A 21,947-nucleotide genomic window follows, 5' to 3' on the forward strand; every position below is an offset into this window, starting at 1 on the left:
ACAGTGGGGGATTATACAGGTCCCACATAACAGTGGAGCCCTATAGGATTGTACACAAAACAAAATTACAGTGGAGGATTATACAGGTCCCACATAACAGTGGAGCCCTATAGGATTGTACACAAAACAAAATTACAGTGGGGGATTATACAGGTCCCACATAACAGTGGAGCCCTATAGGATTGTACACAAAACAAAATTACAGTGGAGGATTATACAGGTCCCACATAACAGTGGAGCCCTATAGGATTGTACACAAAACAAAATTACAGTGGGGGATTATACAGGTCCCACATAACAGTGGAGCCCTATAGGATTGTACACAAAACAAAATTACAGTGGAGGATTATACAGGTCCCACATAACAGTGGAGCCCTATAGGATTGTACACAAAACAAAATTACAGTGGGGGATTATACAGGTCCTCCCACATAACAGTGGAGCCCTATAGGATTGTACACAAAACAAATTTCAGTGGGGGATTATACAGGTCCCACATAACAGTGGAGCCCTATAGGATTGTACACAAAACAAAATTACAGTGGGAGGATTATACAGGTCCCACATAACAGTGGAGCCCTATAGGATTGTACACAAAACAAAATTACAGTGGGGGATTATACAGGTCCCACATAACAGTGGAGCCCTATAGGATTGTACACAAAACAAAATTACAGTGGAGGATTATACAGGTCCCACATAACAGTGGAGCCCTATAGGATTGTACACAAAACAAAGTTACAGTGGAGGATTATACAGGTCCCACATAACAGTGGAGCCCTATAGGATTGTACACAAAACAAAATTACAGTGGGGGATTATACAGGTCCCACATAACAGTGGAGCCCTATAGGATTGTACACAAAACAAAATTACAGTGGAGGATTATACAGGTCCCACATAACAGTGGAGCCCTATAGGATTGTACACAAAACAAAATTACAGTGGAGGATTATACAGGTCCCACATAACAGTGGAGCCCTATAGGATTGTACACAAAACAAAATTACAGTGGAGGATTATACAGGTCCCACATAACAGTGGAGCCCTATAGGATTGTACACAAAACAAAATTACAGTGGAGGATTATTACAGGTCCCACATAACAGTGGAGCCCTATAGGATTGTACACAAAACAAAATTACAGTGGGGGATTATACATGTCCCACATAACAGTGGAGCCCTATAGGATTGTACACAAAACAAAATTACAGTGGAGGATTATACAGGTCCCACATAACAGTGGAGCCCTATAGGATTGTACACAAAACAAAATTGGAGCCCTGGAGGATTATACAGGTCCCACATAACAGTGGAGCCCTATAGGATTGTACACAAAACAAAATTACAGTGGAGGATTATACAGGTCCCACATAACAGTGGAGCCCTATAGGATTGTACACAAAACAAAATTACAGTGGAGGATTATACAGGTCCCACATAACAGTGGAGCCCTATAGGATTGTACACAAAACAAAATTACAGTGGGGGATTATACAGGTCCCACATAACAGTGGAGCCCTATAGGATTGTACACAAAACAAAATTACAGTGGAGGATTATACAGGTCCCACATAACAGTGGAGCCCTATAGGATTGTACACAAAACAAATTACAGTGGAGGATTATACAGGTCCCACATAACAGTGGAGCCCTATAGGATTGTACACAAAACAAAATTACAGTGGGGGATTATACAGGTCCCACATAACAGTGGAGCCCTATAGGATTGTACACAAAACAAAATTACAGTGGAGGATTATACAGGTCCTCCCACATAACAGTGGAGCCCTATAGGATTGTACACAAAACAAAATTACAGTGGAGGATTATACAGGTCCCACATAACAGTGGAGCCCTATAGGATTGTACACAAAACAAAATTACAGTGGAGGATTATACAGGTCCCACATAACAGTGGAGCCCTATAGGATTGTACAGGTCCCACATAACAGTGGAGCCCTATAGGATTGTACACAAAACAAAATTACAGTGGAGGATTATACAGGTCCCACATAACAGTGGAGCCCTATAGGATTGTACACAAAACAAAATTACAGTGGAGGATTATACAGGTCCCACATAACAGTGGAGCCCTATAGGATTGTACACAAAACAAAATTACAGTGGAGGATTATACAGGTCCCACATAACAGTGGAGCCCTATAGGATTGTACACAAAACAAAGTTACAGTGGAGGATTATACAGGTCCTCCCACATAACAGTGGAGCCCTATAGGATTGTACACAAAACAAAATTACAGTGGAGGATTATACAGGTCCCACATAACAGTGGAGCCCTATAGGATTGTACACAAAACAAAATTACAGTGGAGGATTATACAGGTCCCACATAACCAACAGTGGAGCCCTATAGGATTGTACACAAAACAAAATTACAGTGGGGATTATACAGGTCCCACATAACAGTGGAGCCCTATAGGATTGTACACAAAACAAAATTACAGTGGAGGATTATACAGGTCCCACATAACAGTGGAGCCCTATAGGATTGTACACAAAACAAAATTACAGTGGAGGATTATACAGGTCCCACATAACAGTGGAGCCCTATAGGATTGTACACAAAACAAAATTACAGTGGAGGATTATACAGGTCCTCCCACATAACAGTGGAGCCCTATAGGATTGTACACAAAACAAAATTACAGTGGAGGATTATACAGGTCCCACATAACAGTGGAGCCCTATAGGATTGTACACAAAACAAAATTACAGTGGAGGATTATACAGGTCCTCCCACATAACAGTGGAGCCCTATAGGATTGTACACAAAACAAAATTACAGTGGAGGATTATACAGGTCCCACATAACAGTGGAGCCCTATAGGATTGTACACAAAACAAAATTACAGTGGAGGATTATACAGGTCCCACATAACAGTGGAGCCCTATAGGATTGTACACAAAACAAAATTACAGTGGAGGATTATACAGGTCCCACATAACAGTGGAGCCCTATAGGATTGTACACAAAACAAAGTTACAGTGGAGGATTATACAGGTCCCACATAACAGTGGAGCCCTATAGGATTGTACACAAAACAAAATTACAGTGGAGGATTATACAGGTCCCACATAACAGTGGAGCCCTATAGGATTGTACACAAAACAAAATTACAGTGGAGGATTATACAGGTCCCACATAACAGTGGAGCCCTATAGGATTGTACACAAAACAAAATTACAGTGGAGGATTATACAGGTCCCACATAACAGTGGAGCCCTATAGGATTGTACACAAAACAAAATTACAGTGGAGGATTATACAGGTCCCACATAACAGTGGAGCCCTATAGGATTGTACACAAAACAAAATTACAGTGGAGGATTATACAGGTCCCACATAACAGTGGAGCCCTATAGGATTGTACACAAAACAAAATTACAGTGGAGGATTATACAGGTCCCACATAACAGTGGAGCCCTATAGGATTGTACACAAAACAAAATTACAGTGGAGGATTATACAGGTCCCACATAACAGTGGAGCCCTATAGGATTGTACACAAAACAAAATTACAGTGGAGGATTATACAGGTCCCACATAACAGTGGAGCCCTATAGGATTGTACACAAAACAAAGTTACAGTGGAGGATTATACAGGTCCCACATAACAGTGGAGCCCTATAGGATTGTACACAAAACAAAATTACAGTGGAGGATTATACAGGTCCTCCCACATAACAGTGGAGCCCTATAGGATTGTACACAAAACAAAATTACAGTGGGGGATTATACAGGTCCCACATAACAGTGGAGCCCTATAGGATTGTACACAAAACAAAATTACAGTGGGGGATTATACAGGTCCCACATAACAGTGGAGCCCTATAGGATTGTACACAAAACAAAATTACAGTGGGGGATTATACAGGTCCCACATAACAGTGGAGCCCTATAGGATTGTACACAAAACAAAGTTACAGTGGAGGATTATACAGGTCCCACATAACAGTGGAGCCCTATAGGATTGTACACAAAACAAAATTACAGTGGAGGATTATACAGGTCCCACATAACAGTGGAGCCCTATAGGATTGTACACAAAACAAAATTACAGTGGAGGATTATACAGGTCCCACATAACAGTGGAGCCCTATAGGATTGTACACAAAACAAAATTACAGTGGGAGATTATACAGGTCCCACATAACAGTGGAGCCCTATAGGATTGTACACAAAACAAAATTACAGTGGAGGATTATACAGGTCCCACATAACAGTGGAGCCCTATAGGATTGTACACAAAACAAAATTACAGTGGGGATTATACAGGTCCCACATAACAGTGGAGCCCTATAGGATTGTACACAAAACAAAATTACAGTGGAGGATTATACAGGTCCCACATAACAGTGGAGCCCTATAGGATTGTACACAAAACAAAGTTACAGTGGGGGATTATACAGGTCCCACATAACAGTGGAGCCCTATAGGATTGTACACAAAACAAAATTACAGTGGAGGATTATACAGGTCCCACATAACAGTGGAGCCCTATAGGATTGTACACAAAACAAAATTACAGTGGGGGATTATACAGGTCCCACATAACAGTGGAGCCCTATAGGATTGTACACAAAACAAAATTACAGTGGGGGATTATACAGGTCCCACATAACAGTGGAGCCCTATAGGATTGTACACAAAACAAAATTACAGTGGGGATTATACAGGTCCCACATAACAGTGGAGCCCTATAGGATTGTACACAAAACAAAATTACAGTGGGGGGATTATACAGGGTCACCCAAATACAGTGGATAACAGTGGAGCCCTATAGGATTGTACACAAAACAAAATTACAGTGGGAGGATTATACAGGTCCCACATAACAGTGGAGCCCTATAGGATTGTACACAAAACAAAATTACAGTGGGGGATTATACAGGTCCCACATAACAGTGGAGCCCTATAGGATTGTACACAAAACAAAATTACAGTGGAGGATTATACAGGTCCCACATAACAGTGGAGCCCTATAGGATTGTACACAAAACAAAATTACAGTGGAGGATTATACAGGTCCCACATAACAGTGGAGCCCTATAGGATTGTACACAAAACAAAATTACAGTGGGGGATTATACAGGTCCCACATAACAGTGGAGCCCTATAGGATTGTACACAAAACAAAATTACAGTGGGGGATTATACAGGTCCCACATAACAGTGGAGCCCTATAGGATTGTACACAAAACAAAATTACAGTGGAGGATTATACAGGTCCCACATAACAGTGGAGCCCTATAGGATTGTACACAAAACAAAATTACAGTGGAGGATTATACAGGTCCCACATAACAGTGGAGCCCTATAGGATTGTACACAAAACAAAGTTACAGTGGAGGATTATACAGGTCCCACATAACAGTGGAGCCCTATAGGATTGTACACAAAACAAAATTACAGTGGGGGATTATTACAGGTCCCACATAACAGTGGAGCCCTATAGGATTGTACACAAAACAAAATTACAGTGGGGGATTATACAGGTCCCACATAACAGTGGAGCCCTATAGGATTGTACACAAAACAAAATTACAGTGGAGGATTATACAGGTCCCACATAACAGTGGAGCCCTATAGGATTGTACACAAAACAAAATTACAGTGGGGGATTATACAGGTCCCACATAACAGTGGAGCCCTATAGGATTGTACACAAAACAAAATTACAGTGGGGATTATACAGGTCCCACATAACAGTGGAGCCCTATAGGATTGTACACAAAACAAAATTACAGTGGGGGATTATACAGGTCCCACATAAAACAGTGGAGCCCTATAGGATTGTACACAAAACAAAATTACAGTGGGGATTATACAGGTCCCACATAACAGTGGAGCCCTATAGGATTGTACACAAAACAAAATTACAGTGGAGGATTATACAGGTCCACATACAGGTGGAGCCCTATAGGATTGTAACAACAAAATTACCCTATAGGATTGTATAACAAAACAAAAATTACAGTGGGGGATTATACAGGTCCCACATAACAGTGGAGCCCTATAGGATTGTACACAAAAAAAAATTACAGTGGGGATTATACAGGTCCCACATAACAGTGGAGCCCTATAGGATTGTACACAAAACAAAAATTACAGTGGGGATTATACAGGTCCCACATAACAGTGGAGCCCTATAGGATTGTACACAAAACAAAATTAGCAAACAGTGGAGGAGTGTCCCACATAACAGTTTGAGATCATTAACAATCAACAGCAATCAGCTAGCGGATAAGTAGTTTAGCTTGCAACAAACAGTGGAGCCCCTAGGATTGTACACAAAACAAAATTACAGTGCACAGTGTGCATAATTTGTCAAGATTTGTAAGACAAAATATTCTTTTCCACCAGATAAGATTCTAAGTCATGAAGGTAGATTGAAAATAGGAAGGGAGATAAAATAACCAGATAAATATTTGTAGCAGGATCAGACTGGGTTGATCATCGGTGATCAGGTAGCTCAGTCGGAAGAGCTACATTTTCTTCTCTCCTACCAACGGCTGTGGTGTTTGAAAGGGTATCGTATGTATTCAAAAAAGTTGGGAGGAGTGTAGCGGGACTGGACTGGGTCGATTATCGATGACCAGGTAGTTCAGTCGGTAGAGCACTCAGCTAGTGTTCGGAGAGTCCCGTGATTGAATCCCGGTCTTGCCGCTACATTTTCTCCTCTCCTGTTACATATGGTACCATACTGTGCCTGTAGATATTCAAGGTAAATCAACAATGTTCGCTGATCTTACCGAATTGCCTTACAGTGTTATAATGAGTGTAGTAAATGTATGTCTTATTGGTGTGATTGAATTAAAGGCAGTTCATGTGGTGACCGAAAAAAAAGGTAAAATCAATACTTTCAGAGTGATCAGGGAACATTGATAGTCAAGGCGGGGAAAACATAAGACGACCTGTGTTATACAAATCAATGTTTAATTGATTTTCATTAAATTGTTTCGAAGGTGATGATTAGTGTGTTATGAACGATAATTAAGCTTAATATGTTTTTGACAAAAAATATAAACAGCTAATGTCATATTGTGTTTTAAATTTAAATAATCTTTTATTTATTCATTTCATTTCAAGCATGTACATGTCAAAGAATATAAACAAATATCAAGTATATGCTTAAATCTTATTACAGTTAAATTCACAATAAGGAATTTGAAGATGATGATAGTAATTATTTTCGGATTGAAAATGATTACAATATTAAGCTTCCACAGTTGAAAATTACTTCTTTTTGTTCACAAATGTATTAACAGAGTAATTACTGAAATTACATTGTTCATACCCTAAGATGTAATCGCACTAAAAGCAGTGATCATGTGGGCTTTTGTACGATTGCATTTGTAAGACTGTGCCAGGTGGTAGAGATTAGTTCCGCTCGAGTGATCACACAATGCAGTGAGAGTCGGGAATATGTTTATGTAAGTTTTAATTGCTAATCTCTGATGCTTGTTGGTAAAATATAACTCAGGATAATTGCTAAACAATTAACAGCTTAGCTTTTTAAGTGCCGTTTTACGGAGGTATTACGGAAGAATTATGAAAAAGAAATCGACATTTTCGTCGATCTAGTAGTTCAAAAAATATCACTTCGAGTTATATGAACATTCCATATATGATTTATGTCATTCAGCCAAAAATTTACTTCGTATTACCTAGTTTAATGAATATGCTGTATGTATATGATCAGAACGTCAAGCTCCTGTGGTGAAAATAACTAAAATGTTTTAAAAGTATGGTTTAGTGGTAATCTCTGAACGTGCTTTTACATGTGCTTATGAAATTATCGATAATTATGGATGTGGTAAATATTCATACCTTATTAACTGCCGTTAGTTTTAAGATTACGCCACCTTGGACATTTACAAAATGTTCACCGTCTGTCACATGCTATTTATCAGTAGACCAAGTTTGTCCAAAATTTTGTTACAGTTGTCTTTCTTCCATTGTAGTAAGGCCATGTGCCATAACACAGCCGTGATAAATGCTTCTCCATTTCGCCATGGAATGTATTTGCTCCGAGACAAATTTGATTCAAATTACAAAATTCATTATGGTATCAATTTTGATGTTCGAGGTGAAATATTGATTTCATTTTTTTCCGTTGCGGAAAAAACCGTCTCTAATAGGGAGTAAACGTCTGGGGGGAACCAGCTTCGGAGCGAAGCATTTTTGGGACAAAACGTCTTCATTCATTGTAAACACCATTTTGGGGACGAAAAGTCTAGATACTTTTGTAAACAGTCAGGTGAAAATTTTCAAACAGAAGATGTTTTGGATAGTGTATATAGTAAGGATATGAAAGCTGTAATGATACTATTCCTATTTCAACGTTACAGATACGGCTTATATCAGTAACTTTCATATTCAAAAATTTGCTATTTATAAAATTCCCGGTTATAAATCAAAAGTGTGTTGAATACACTGTCAGCGTAGGAGCGCTCAGTATTGCGAGCAATTTCTAAGCAATCAATCATATTGAGGAAAATTGACTGTAAGAAGTAATATTTGCAATCACGAAACAAGTGGCGAGGTTGACCCTCGCCAAAAATAAAAATTTGTCTGATTCAATTAAGCTTGTAATGATTCCCTTCTCTTTTCTGAACTAACCCAGCCACTGGTAAATTGTCTCCCTTGACTGACTTTGGTGTAAAAAAATTATTTAATATACGTTTTACAGCAGACGTAAATCAATTGCAAAAGCTATCCTTCGACTTAACTCACAACAATGAATTATCTCCCTTGAATTTCAGTATTGTATGGAAAATATTGCAGATAAGCATGGATATACACATTGACAGACCATGAGTAAACCACCCCCTTCCCTATTACTTGCTGTAGTAGTACATTATATGAACCAATGTTTAAACCAAATCACACAACAGGGATATTCTGATGAGTTAGCTCCCTTTGACTTACTGTGGTGTAGATTGAGACGGTGTCCCTGACAGACCCGGCCCTGTCGGGGGGAGCTCGCTGTCGTATTCCATCGATAGCTGCTAATTTGAACTTGGCTTTCTGTAACATATTCACAAATCTTAATATTTCATCACATTTGAATCATGCATTTTAATATTTCATTACATGAATGTCACAGTTGATAAAGATATATAGTACCAATTAAGAAATGAAACTTTATGTTGTTACCTGCAGAGAGTTTTCTCAGATAGATTTGTATATAAACATGTAGTAAAGAAATGATAAAGACAGAAATGTTTTGACCTTCAATGGCTTATCAAAGGACGCATATCATTAATATCCCTCAAAACAAGCAGATGACATTTTGTTTGTTAACATCTGCATGGATGTTAGAAATCCATTCACAATCATTAAGATATTACATTAAAATGATGTTTTGTTAAGAAAATAATCACCAATGAGAGTTATAAATGTCTTATATTTTAGCATTATATTTAATCCTTGTGAGACTGAAATCAAGTTTAAGGTCAAAGCTCAAAGGTACACTGCTTTACATCAAATCAATAAGGCAATTGATATCCAGAAGCTAGCTATAGCTTTAATTGTTATATGTAATTACGAAATACCTATTCACTGAATCATTGTATTGTAAGTTCTTACTTTTAATGAATAATATATTGTTTAAAATTCAACAATATAGATCTGGATTAAAATGTAACAGTTTAAATCTTTATTATGTTCCATTAAGTCCTATATAAAGCCCGGCCATCAATTTTCCAAGGTATCCTTGTAGCTCACAGTGAGCTTAATCCTTGAAAATTCTAGAAAAAGATCGCCTTGGAATCCTTGTAGAAAGATGAAATTTTCTCTAAGAAAAGCTCAGAAAATTCCTTATAGATACTCCTCATAAATCCTTGGAAACTTGAGAGTCGGGTGCTAAGTATGATGTTCTAGACATGCATTACATCAAATAGAAAGAAAATGGTATATACACATGTAATAAAGTGAAACTGCAACATATAGATTTTAAGTACCGGTAACTGAAAAATAATGATTGTGCAGTAAAGAGTAAAAAACATAGAAATATATGAAAAACTCATTGTAACAGCGATATTGAGCATGCATCACTTACATAAGAGGACATGCGACCAGACCAATTTCGTCTTTGCATATTACAGAGTTAGCTCCCCTGTGGGTAGGTATTGATTGTTGCGTCATTATTTTGTAAGTGCAATTCAAGCTGGAGTTTTTCCGAAACGTATGACGTTGTGCTCCCAAACACACGACATCACAATCAATACCTACCCGCAAGTGCAGATAACTCTGTAATATGCAAATTTGGAATAAATGTGACAGTACAATATAGATATCATAGCATTATAAACACATAAGGAGAAGATCAAATCTTTTCACACATAGTTATAATCCGATTAAAATATACTGCCGGAGGCAGGGAGGGCAGGGGGGGGGGGGGGGGGGGGGGGGGGGGGGGGGGGGGGGGGGGGGGGGGGGGGGGGGGGGGGGGGGGGGGGGGGGGGGGGGGGGGGGGGGGGGTGGGGGGGGGGGGATTTACTGGGGAAAAAATGTTCATGTTGATATATAGATCCACAATCCCAAAAGTGAAGTAAAGGGAAAAAACTCCTTCACCGCGCCTGGTTTAGTAAAGATACACGATCACTAATACCAAACATTTATTTTAGAATGTTGTTATTGATATTATCTTCATTTCTTAATTACTGATACTGTTCTGCTCATCTGACATCATATAGTTATCAATTCACTTGTTGTCATAGAAATGATGAAGTTTAGACCACAACCAAATATGGACACCCACTATAAATAAAGCCACCCAGTTGATTTACATAACCCTATTACTCAATATAATTAAAATTAGACTTGTAATTCCGCTCCACTGCAAGATTTAACAAGCCCCGTTCGGGTCACCTCAGCATGACCCCTGGCCTAGAAACTGAACATCACGTGACACACTATTAACCGTTTATACTTCTGAGAGAATCAACCACACTGATTGGCTAACCACAAGGGTTATGCTGAGGTGACCCCTAACGGGGAGTTGTTAGATCTTGTATTGTAGTGTAACGAATAGAGCATCGTAGTGGAGCAGAATAACAAGTCTAATTTCAATTAGATTGCCCTGTTACTGTATTATCCATATTTTTAACAGATGCGATAGAATTAACGATCCTTGAATATCTTTAATCAATTCTTAAATCATTCGAAAAACAAAAGTAATTTGATATTTTGGGTTAATAGTTCTGACAAAGTTTGTGTAAATTTATTATTAATTAAGGGTTAGATATTGGATTAATGACCGCTGATTAGGCTTCCATGTCTAGTATTTAGGTTTATATATCCAGGCTGAATTAATAGCATGTTATTCTCTTCAAGCAGCTGAATCCTGTTTTATTATCTAAATAAATTTTAGTTTAAAAACCTGAATGGTTTAAAAGGAAATAAAAATACCAAGTAAAGTTATTTTAACAGAAAAAGCCACATTGAAACAATAATTCTGCCATATATATAATATTCAAGCTTCATTTGGAAATCACAATGTCATACAATAAAAAGCTACAGATTGTTTTTTTAGATTTAATTTGGATCAATACAGTCATGCAGGTACATATGCAGCATTATGTATACAGCCTTTTGTGACTAACGTAAGAGCATGTGTCTAATATAGTGTTTTAATAGATTGATATCTTACTTATAAACTGACAGAAATAAAAACAATTCTATGATCAAAATTATTAGTAATAAAGCTTGAAAATATATAATTAAAAATGACAGAAGCAATCCAATCTTAATAAATCATATCTTGGTTTCTGTGTCTACTGTGAACATTTCCAGCTACAACATGTATGTCAACACATTGCAGTGATTTTTCTCCTGGGGTAACTGGGGTAGGTAAATGACCCCATTCCAAATGCCAGACCCCCTAATTTTTTCTCAATTACAATGAAAAATTCACAAATCAAATTGCAGAAAAACAAATAAAACTCGGAAATCTCCTCCCTCGTTGTTTAATCCAAAAACAAACGACTCTGATGCTGTTGTGATGGTCATCACCCTTTGATAAAATGAAACAGTTTACTGTTTTACATTATTTAATCATCTATAATACCATATTCAGTAATGGGTAACTTTTTCCCAAAACTGCTCTTTTTGCGATTAAAAATTCCCAATTTGTTACAAAAACTTTTTCCCCAAATTACCCTGAAAAAACACTGCATTGTGATCAAAGCTGTCCATAAAGACTACAGGGAGGGGGGGCCACAATGTCCTAGAACGTGGAAAAAATAGATGAACAAAGATCTCGATGGAACGGGCCATGGATCCAAATAATTCAGATTCCTCACAGGGGATCCAAGTAAATATGTAAAGGAGTGAGACAAACATGGTATTTCCTTAGTAAACTCTTTCCAGTTTACATGAAGGAGCTACCTTATTGGACTCCCTCTTTTTGTGAACTGTTTATAGAGAGTAAATCTAACGGACAGGAGGGATTAAATGGTCAAAATAGCCAGGCAGTCTTTATACACAAGTTGAATTATCAGAATTGTGCTAACTTGGACCCTAGAATATAGTCTGGAGGCTTATGTTATTCAGTGGGCTTTTCTTGAAGATGAAACCACATATCAAAATGTTCAGTAGGCCACCTGGTTTCAAAAAAAATGGTATGTGGCGTCATTTAGCTCTATCAAAAAACTAAAATAAAAATAAACCAAAATCCTACTTAAGCCAGCTTTATACAAAGGTGATCGCATAAAGGTAGGTTTTACTGTATAGAGCTAAAATTGACCCTGAAGCATCATGCTGACATTATCAAGATATGATTTAAATCAGATAGGTGGCAGTAGTATTAAAGTACAGTCTGTATGTATAAATAAAGAAACAATAAACCATATCAATATTTTCTTTTAGGTTAATACATCTACCTGTATCTTCCTGTCAGCTCGCAAAGCCTGAAAACATCATTAATATAGCTATATCATTCTTTTTTAATAAATTGCTATGCAGTATGCACAGACTTCACAGACATAAACTTATTGAAAAAAGTATACATACATTTAACACATATATAAACCTATTATTTTGAACAAAATTATGTTAAAATGGGAAATATTAGATTGGAGACATAACAGCTAGCTATAGCATACCTCTCCCCATTCTAAACTGTAATGACTAATATACGCTAAAAGCTGACTAAACAATGAACATGTATATGCTAGTTTTCTTTAATTTGCACCACCACATCTAGCTCGCTCAAGCTATGATGTACACATTGTGCTAATTGCACTTGGCAAAGTAAACATGTTTTTTCTTTCTCTTTGAAAGTAAATTTGAGATTATCGGAACAAAACCTACTGGTATATAATTGTGGCTTAATTAACTGAAATGTTAGTTATAATAGGGCAGCTCTTTGGCTGTGCTGAGCGAAGCTCGAGATCTATTATAACCATAACATTATGTGTGAGCATAGATTCCAAATACATTATATTTAATTCAAGTATCCCTTAGATTTTGAAATTGTGTCCCACTGGAAAAGTCTTGCGCCTCCATGTAAGCAGCCATGTTTTAATTGTTGTTATCAGCATGACAAGATTTTAAATTCCCACTTTATATACAGATGAAACGTGTCATCAGGACATACACTTTGTTTTAGATAACTTTATACACAAAGACATGACACAATGTACTGGTCAAAATGATATAGTCTGTGTGTTGTCGAGCGCACAGCGCACATCATGAATCTTGTAAATGCCAAAGATGACGGCACATATATTCTCGCACATTTTTGATACATTGGCATGTTGGCAGCCAAGTTTTCCGCCTTTGAGAAACAAGATCAAAATGTTTCTTAATTCGCCCTGTATATGACGATATTTGATATATCGCTTACCATAAAATGTCCATCAATCAATGACGTTGAAGAATTGCATTTTGAAAATACTATGATCTCAGAAAACAAATTAATTTAAACAATTTTGATTATAATCCTAACTTTATTTACCATTGTTTACACATATAAAAAGCTTCTCTCTGTTGAGGCTTTGCCCATAATTCATTTATTCTAGATACAAAAATGAAGCTGCAATTAAGCAGCAAATTAAAAAGCCAATAAAACATTATTGGAAACTGACAGACTGAGTACAGTACAGTAAATGCATTACTCAGTAAAATTATCTGTTTTTATTACTGCAGAAACGTTACCAAAAATGAAGCTGCAAATTAAAAAGCCAATACAATGTATATTGGAAACTGACAGACTGAGTACAGTACAGTAAATACATTACGCAGTAAAATTAAAGTTATCTGTTTTTAACGTTAACGTTACCTTCCATTTTGAAGCACCTGCTCTTGAAGACTGCCGAGACATTTTGTAAGTTAAATATCGTCGAAACCGTTTTATCTTTCACATTATGATTTGTTTTTTCTGATTACTACAAAAATACTGATCGTATCTCTTGAAGTTTATGTCAAGCATGTGCTCGTATCAAATGTAAACAATAATGGCGGGGTGGCAACTCATGCGTACCGTGGCTTAATTGGCTGCCTAGCCCTTTCCCGAGACAGTTGTTGCAACACTTCAAAAAACAATCTAATGAAAAAAATATTTTCGTATATAATTTTACTTTATCAGACACACACCATCACATATATAATTTCAAAACATTTTTTTTGACATGTGAAAATTCTAAACTACATGGCGATAGACATATTTTACACGTGTCTGCATTGTGCACAGCGAACTCACTATGGGCTGTCGACCAATTTTGACACACATCAAATTGAAGCGTCTTGGCGTCCATGAATCCTCTTTCAAGCGCTTAGGTGAACTTTCACTTTCACAAGTTAGTGTTTGGAGGAAGTTTGAAGTGTAGCCCTACTCTGGAGGAGCGATGGATGTGGAAAATCACTGTATATTGATTGTTTTATCTCTTAAATAAGCCGGGACCTACATTTTCCAATAGAAATACCAGTTTGCACCAGGTAAACAACATATATCGGCCAACGTTACAGTATACATTGTACATTGTAATGGGTACCAATTTAGGCACAGGAGTTTGACGTTCTGTCAATAATATATAGTATAAATATATATAAAAATATCTATATATACTGTTTTATATAGAATAAAGCGGTATTTTTTTTTAAATATTTATACTAAATAATATGACTGAAGGCAAGGCCTTAAAGGGCGCAGCCAGATGTTTCAGTAGCCACTGTTGAAAAGTTCAATTTATGGAAATAATGGAACAGAATTTTCTCTTTATCTGTGATTCATATATTCACACATTCACACCCAAAACCTGCATTTGAGAGGGAAATCCAAATAGGAGAAGGAAGAAAATTTTATTTCCATAGCAGATATTCCGTTTTTGGTCAGCTGATTATATTGGAAGGTGGTCTATCACTTGAATGCTTGCAAATAAAGAACAATAGACAATGTTTATTAAACCAATCAAGGTCCCGCACAGGGCATTTACATACAAAACATTTGTGATTACATAAAGTAGACATCATACAGGACAACTTTGAAAGTGAAAACGCACTTATTTGACTAGAAATTCATAGCTAGATAACTATAAAGGTTATATAATAGTAGATATACAACCAACAGTAGATAGATAGTTAAAATGTATACAATTTGATAGTTAGCTTCCTAACTGTTAGCGACAACGAGAAGTGGCTGTGTCGTTTCAGTGGGAAATTGAGTTATATAATTACCGCCGAAGGTTCTGTGAAATAAAATCGGACAGATCGAGGCACGAGGATACTCATGTTTTCGTTGTTCATGAGCCATATAAATTGGTTAAGTGAATCTAAGTGTAAAAAATTTGGACATACGTCATGGCATACATTGATTAATTTCTGACGTTGTGCTCTATATTAATCACACGCAAATAGAAAATGGACTTCGTCCTCTATGTGTCCATCATTACAATTTTTTACGATGTCTTTCGTCCCGAGGGATCTTTAAATAACGTCCAGCTTCTATCATCAGTCTATGGGCGGAAATGCAGAGTTTAGTGAGAGATCGTCTCGAATTGAAATTGGATAGAGATGACAGATACTGTTCTGTACCAAAATTACTTTTTAAATGACATTAAGTTGAAAGCTTGCTATCCTTCAACATACTGCATGTTGTGTGCCACATTTTAATATAATGTTCACGAAGACTTTTAAAAAGAATGCGTTTGAATTGATATTCAGATTTATTGATTATGCTCTTATTTGTGTTAGTCATTGAAAAGATAGAATTGATACAACTGAACCATGAAAATTTTCCGCTTTCACATAATAATTTAGAGCATAATACAGCCTCATGTAGCAGGGGAAATTGGTGCGCTGTATGTTCAAGATGATACCAGCTAGTACATGCCCATCCCCTTGATTATATTAAAATGGATCGGAAAGCGTCCAAGTTCCGATCGTACAGCAAAGTTCGTACTTTTTTTGTGCTTACACCAAGGAGAAATTTGCAAGTTCCAAGTTGTAAATGCAGAAGCTCGCTTTCCCAATTGTTGTAGATATCATCTAGAGTGGGCGATTTTCTATTAAATCTTAATTGGTGCATTCGTATCAAAACAGCCCCAAATTTCAGAACCATATAGCAAAATCGGATTGATTGTATGGTCGAACACATTCAGACTAGTTTTTATTGAAGGATTAAATGATAAGAAGTCTTTACGGAGTTTTAAGTATGCTTTCCAGGCTTTATTACAACATTCTTTTCTGGCTGCTGAAAAAGTGTCAGAGGCAGAGAAGATCAATCCTAAGTATTTATTAGTGTGGACACATTCAGTTGTATTGTTCTGTAATGAAAAAGGTAATTTGATCAGACGACCTGAATGATTGAATACAACCACTTTGGTTTTTTGAATATTCACATTAAGACACCAGTCTGTACATTATGAATTTAAAAGATCGAGTTTCTTCTGGAGGCCTGCAGCTGAGGCTGAAAGAAGGACAATGTCATCTGTGTACATCAGACAATTAAGAGGTGAAGACTGAAGGTAGACTAGATCTAGAGAGTCCTCCAAATATTTAGGTAGATCATTTAGAAATATTTTGAACAGGTTAGGACAATTATCTCCCTGTCGGACACCTAGTTTACAAGAGAAGGAGTCGGTTAAAATGTTGCATACCTTCACTCGTGACTTACTATGTATATACATCTTTTTAATAAGAGTGTAGAAGTTGTTACTGAGACCGAGGTTCAATAGCACTAAGCTTCTGCCGGATGAAGATTACGTTAGTTGGATCATAAAAGCATTTGAACCACTTGATTACATTATGAGCTGACTTCACGCTGATTGGATGGCCGCAAACTGAAGCTGTCAGTGTGTAGGATTGAATTTTGAAGATTGAGTTTTTTTCTTATATTTTCATGTATGTGTTGCCTTATAAGTGCTTCGCACTTCATGCCCTTTGGGCACGAAGGGCTGCGCCCTTATTGTTGACAGAACCAAATTTGGCCGGCATTGCCATAGCCATGCATAGTCTTCTAAACCAGCCTATATAATTAGGAAAAAAAAAAAAAAAAAAAATTCAAAAAGCCTAATGATATAGGCAGGTTTCCCGAGCCAGATTATACAGTAAGCTTTTAATTACAATGATAAAAGAAAGTAAATGCCAAACAATCAAACAATTATAGACATGAATTTTGATAAGATGAGGACCACTTTTGATAAGTTTTATAATTACTGTACATTAGACTGCCAACCAACCCTTAATTTGATAAGACTTTCTCTGCAGAATTATAAATACATTGTATACTAGATTATTTCCCCCTTGTTTGAAACTTTGGATCAGACATGTAGAGACAAAGATAATCAAACCAAATTTTAGAGATTTTTGAAAAATACTCTAAAGAGACTGCATGATGGCCAGTCTAACTGTACATACACATAATAATTTCCACTTTCAAGGTGACTATGATACATGTACATGAGTATAAACATTATACAAATGTATGCATGTAGTTTTGTATTGATAAAAGGAAGTATATACATAGGGCTAAAGAGGTTTTCCTTCTAAATATCAAATCTGTTATGAAACTTAAGACTTTTTTATATTTTATTTTCCAGGATGTCCTAGAGAAGGTTTAGTACATTAGTTCCATTACTGGTCACCATTAGGATAGCCTCTAGACAAGATGTCACAAGCGAAACCAGGACTTAAACAACAAAAATGGAAGGTATGTTTATTAATTCTATTAAAATTTCTGTGAAGCTGATTATTTTTCTTATTTGTTTGTGTATGTTCATTTTGATGACCTTGTCTATTGAGGCTGTATACATATCATTTAAACAACTGGCATTTGTTGTATCAATACAAAATTGACTCGAAGGCTATGTTTTTTATGATATTGATCATAACATGTTTTCTTTCATAAAACTTGAAAGAAAAAAATGTAAATTTTAGGAATATGCTATTAAAAGGTAAAAAAGATTTGTACTTCTGCTGCAGCACAATAGTATTATTGCAGATAAGGGTGTTCCCACTACGCCCCAGGGATCAATCTAGCTCTGATTTATTACCGTTTATGGGTAAATTTCCCCTCAAGGAATGAATCCCCTCTGGCCTAAAATTCCCCTGAAGATATAAAAATTCTCCATTTGAAGCTAAAAAATTACCGTTTTTGTAACAAAATTTCTCCTGTGACTTATTTTTCATTAATTTTTTTAGACTTTTGTTTGCAAATTTCTTCATATTCATCATACAGCTACTGCATATTTTATGATTAACTCAAATTTTTCATTATTAAGCTTAAAATCTTGCTTTACTAAATCTAAAAATAAAATTAGTTGTTTTACAGCACTTTTTCGTCAAAATGCATATAATTTTGGACCAAAATAAGAAGATTCAAATTCCCCTATATTTCACGAAACTTTTCCTCTATTTTGATAAAGGGTAGTTTCCCCCAAAACCTAGATTGATCCCTGACGCCTACATCCTACATGTATAACAGTAGGTAAAAATATCAAAGGAAGTATAATCATAGTCTGTATCATACAAGTGTCTTACTATACTCATTATTCTTCACATGCTATCATGCATGGATAAGTGAGATTATGGCATATGGTGCCACATTTGTTGTCCATCTGGTCATCCTTCCACCTTATGGTCATCAACCTTTTCCTTTAAAACTAAGTAGGATTTACACTTGCAACAAGTTAAGATGTAGGGCTGCCTTGTTTGTTGAAATGAATGACCTTGACCATCATTCAAGGTAACAGAAGCAAAATATGTCGGCTAAATATTTTAAAAACTTCTTGTCAATAACTAAGATGCCTAGAGACATGGTTTTGGCCCCTATTGGGCCTGTGACATGCTGGTATGAAGGCATGTATATGCCAGGTACTGCACTGATTTAATGGCTCGGTACAGTGGGAACTGATACATACAGCTGTGGCTAACATATGATTCTGAAACATGGTACTTATTTATCAATATAACCATGGTATAGATTACTAACAGATGTTTTCATCTATATACATATGTTTTGTGTTTAAAAGCAATTTTGATTTTGAGTTCTGATGTTCATTGACTCAATTAAAAGGCTTACATGTATGAAACAATGACGGTTGAAAAACCTGTCACACCCATTGCCATGTCCTGTCATTTTGTGGTAAATGTGAATACATTTTGTATTTTCCAGAAAGCAACTTTCAAACTTGCATCGACTGTTGGGCTTCAGCGAAGGAAACCACCGACAAGACTTTCAGGGACAGCCAAATCTGGGACCATCGGACAGCTGGGAGCGGGATCTCAACTAATGTTCCGTGACACAGCTTCTATCCATACCTCGGTAAACAGGCGTCAACCCTTTATCTTGATAGAGTGAAAATAAAAGCCTTTTCACTGAAATTATTGAATTGTGATTGATTTCTTTTCTGCCCTTCCTCGACAAACATATTTATTCATAATTGTTATAATAATATAAATGACACACCGGAAAACAAATGAAAACAACAAATTATCTATAAATAAAGCAAAGAAAAATAATCAACATCCCCCATTAAAAAGAAAAAAAAACTGTTGATTTTAGTTGTTTTTTTTTTTAATAATTTATACAGAAATTGAAATGTTGTCCCAGATGATTACAATCACACGTTAATTATTTATGCACATCGGGCAATTTTAAGATCAATTATGGTATTTGATAGGGTTGTAGCAGAGAGGTTTTGTCATTGTAATAATGGTATAGTTTTTTATCTGAATTTCTACAGGGTTCTACCATTGTGCGGGAGATGTACCAGCCTAAATATGGCTATGATACCAAGACGATGAAACGGTTTACAGAATATCTGAAGAAAACCGATCTGGAGTCGGTGTTTCAGGTGTTATTAACAAGACTCCTGAATCGTAACGAGCTCCCATATAATCCATACCCAGGCTTCGCAGAGAAGATCTACCCCTATGTGGAGAGGTAGGCACCTTTTTGTTGGACATCAACAAAATATTATCTTTTTTGTACATCAAATGTTTGCACACTAACAAATCACTTAACTTCTGTAGATATTTGCTTTGCTCGCCAACAGATCACTTGCTTTTGTTGATGAGACAAAAGCTAGGTATGAGGCGGTGTTATGTAGGGGGTAAACTAGTAGCTAAGAAACTTAATATTTGTACACTTATAAATCACCAACTCCAAACAAAACACTATTTGTACACCAACACCAAACAAAACACCATTTATACACCAACAAATCACCAACTCAAGCAAAACACTATTTGTACACAAATAAATCATCAACTCCAAACAGAACACCAATTGTACACCAACAAATAACGAACTCCAAACAAAACACCATTTGTACACCAATAAATCATCAACTCCAAACAAAACACCAATTTTTACCAGCAACAAATCACTCCAAACAAAATACCATATGTACACCAACAAATCACGTACTCCAAACAAAACACCATTTGCACACCAACAAATCACCAACTCCAAAAAAAAACATCATTTGTACACCAACAAATCATCGTACTCCAAACAAAACACCATTTTTACACCAACAAATCATCAACTCCAAACAAAACATCATTTGTACACCAACAAATCATCAACTCCAAACAAAACACCATTTGTACACCAACAAATCATCAACTCCAAACAAAACATCATTTCTACACCAACACCAAACAAAACAACATTTCTACACCAACAAATTACAAGCTCCAAACAGTGACACCATTTGTACACCAATAAAATATGAACAGTTTGTACAAAAATAAAACACCCAACTATCTATATACCAACAAATACACCACTATGTGTTGATTGTAAATGTAAAATATGTAATGATAAATGATCTATTTGACAGGTTTCACCTCTATCAGATTTCTGAAGAGAAAATGCAGCACATGTTGCGTAAGTATTCCAATTTCAATGTATTATAAGTAGCCACAGGAAAATAGTTACATACTAAAATCTTCCATCATGAAAGGATGGGATGGAGGGACTCTAGATCTTTGATATTTTATTGACTTTTTATCTTCTAGATCTTTGATATTTTATTGACTTTTTAGGTGTTTCTTCTCTGAAAACTACAAATTAAAAAAACCCAGCTTTAATAATTTTTGATTTTATAAGTTCATAAATAAAAGCTTCATTCTGTGTAAAGATGTTCTCACACTCCACTACACTAAAGATATTGTGTTTAGCTGTGATTTTATGACTTCCAGTTGTAATGATGTCCTTGCTAATTTAGAGATAAGCTATTATTGACCTTTGACCTACAGGTAATAGCCTAAAGGAGACCAGAGTAGCACATCTGTATACAGTGCGTAACTTTGAAATGGTTTGGGGATTGTCCAGTATCCTTCGAGTGGTCAGCGCACAGAGACTGAGTCGATTTAAGTGGGTCGTGGACGACTTGGTCATCGACCCTCAGAAACTGACCGTGGAGGAAGGTTATACCGTAAGTAATCCAAAGGAACACTTAACCTCAGA

General features: G+C 36.4%; 2 protein-coding genes across 4 annotated transcripts in view; one reads left to right on the forward strand and one right to left on the reverse strand.

Annotated features, from left to right (window-relative positions):
• The window catches only part of LOC138331878 (uncharacterized), a 69,256-nt gene extending 54,766 nt beyond the window's left edge, over positions 1-14,490 (reverse strand). For 2 of the 3 annotated variants that reach the window (XM_069279719.1, XM_069279716.1), the window contains exons 1-3: positions 14,313-14,490; positions 12,913-12,939; positions 8,957-9,055 (exon numbers count right to left, since the gene is read on the reverse strand). In XM_069279719.1, the coding sequence (XP_069135820.1) occupies positions 8,957-9,055; positions 12,913-12,939; positions 14,313-14,354 (168 nt within the window). In that variant the 5' untranslated portion in view covers positions 14,355-14,490. The remainder of the gene's footprint in view (positions 1-8,956; positions 9,056-12,912; positions 12,940-14,312) is intronic. The other variant, XM_069279718.1, reaches the window with a different exon arrangement.
• Positions 14,491-14,797: 307 nt separating this feature from the next.
• The window catches only part of LOC138331879 (uncharacterized), a 31,276-nt gene continuing 24,126 nt past the window's right edge, over positions 14,798-21,947 (forward strand). The window contains exons 1-6 of the mRNA XM_069279720.1: positions 14,798-14,968; positions 18,070-18,179; positions 19,644-19,793; positions 20,215-20,414; positions 21,319-21,365; positions 21,737-21,915. Of these exons, the coding sequence (XP_069135821.1) occupies positions 18,138-18,179; positions 19,644-19,793; positions 20,215-20,414; positions 21,319-21,365; positions 21,737-21,915 (618 nt within the window). The 5' untranslated portion in view covers positions 14,798-14,968; positions 18,070-18,137. The remainder of the gene's footprint in view (positions 14,969-18,069; positions 18,180-19,643; positions 19,794-20,214; positions 20,415-21,318; positions 21,366-21,736; positions 21,916-21,947) is intronic.

This window comes from Argopecten irradians, chromosome 9, assembly GCF_041381155.1.
Source record: "Argopecten irradians isolate NY chromosome 9, Ai_NY, whole genome shotgun sequence".
Lineage (NCBI taxonomy): Eukaryota > Metazoa > Mollusca > Bivalvia > Pectinida > Pectinidae > Argopecten > Argopecten irradians.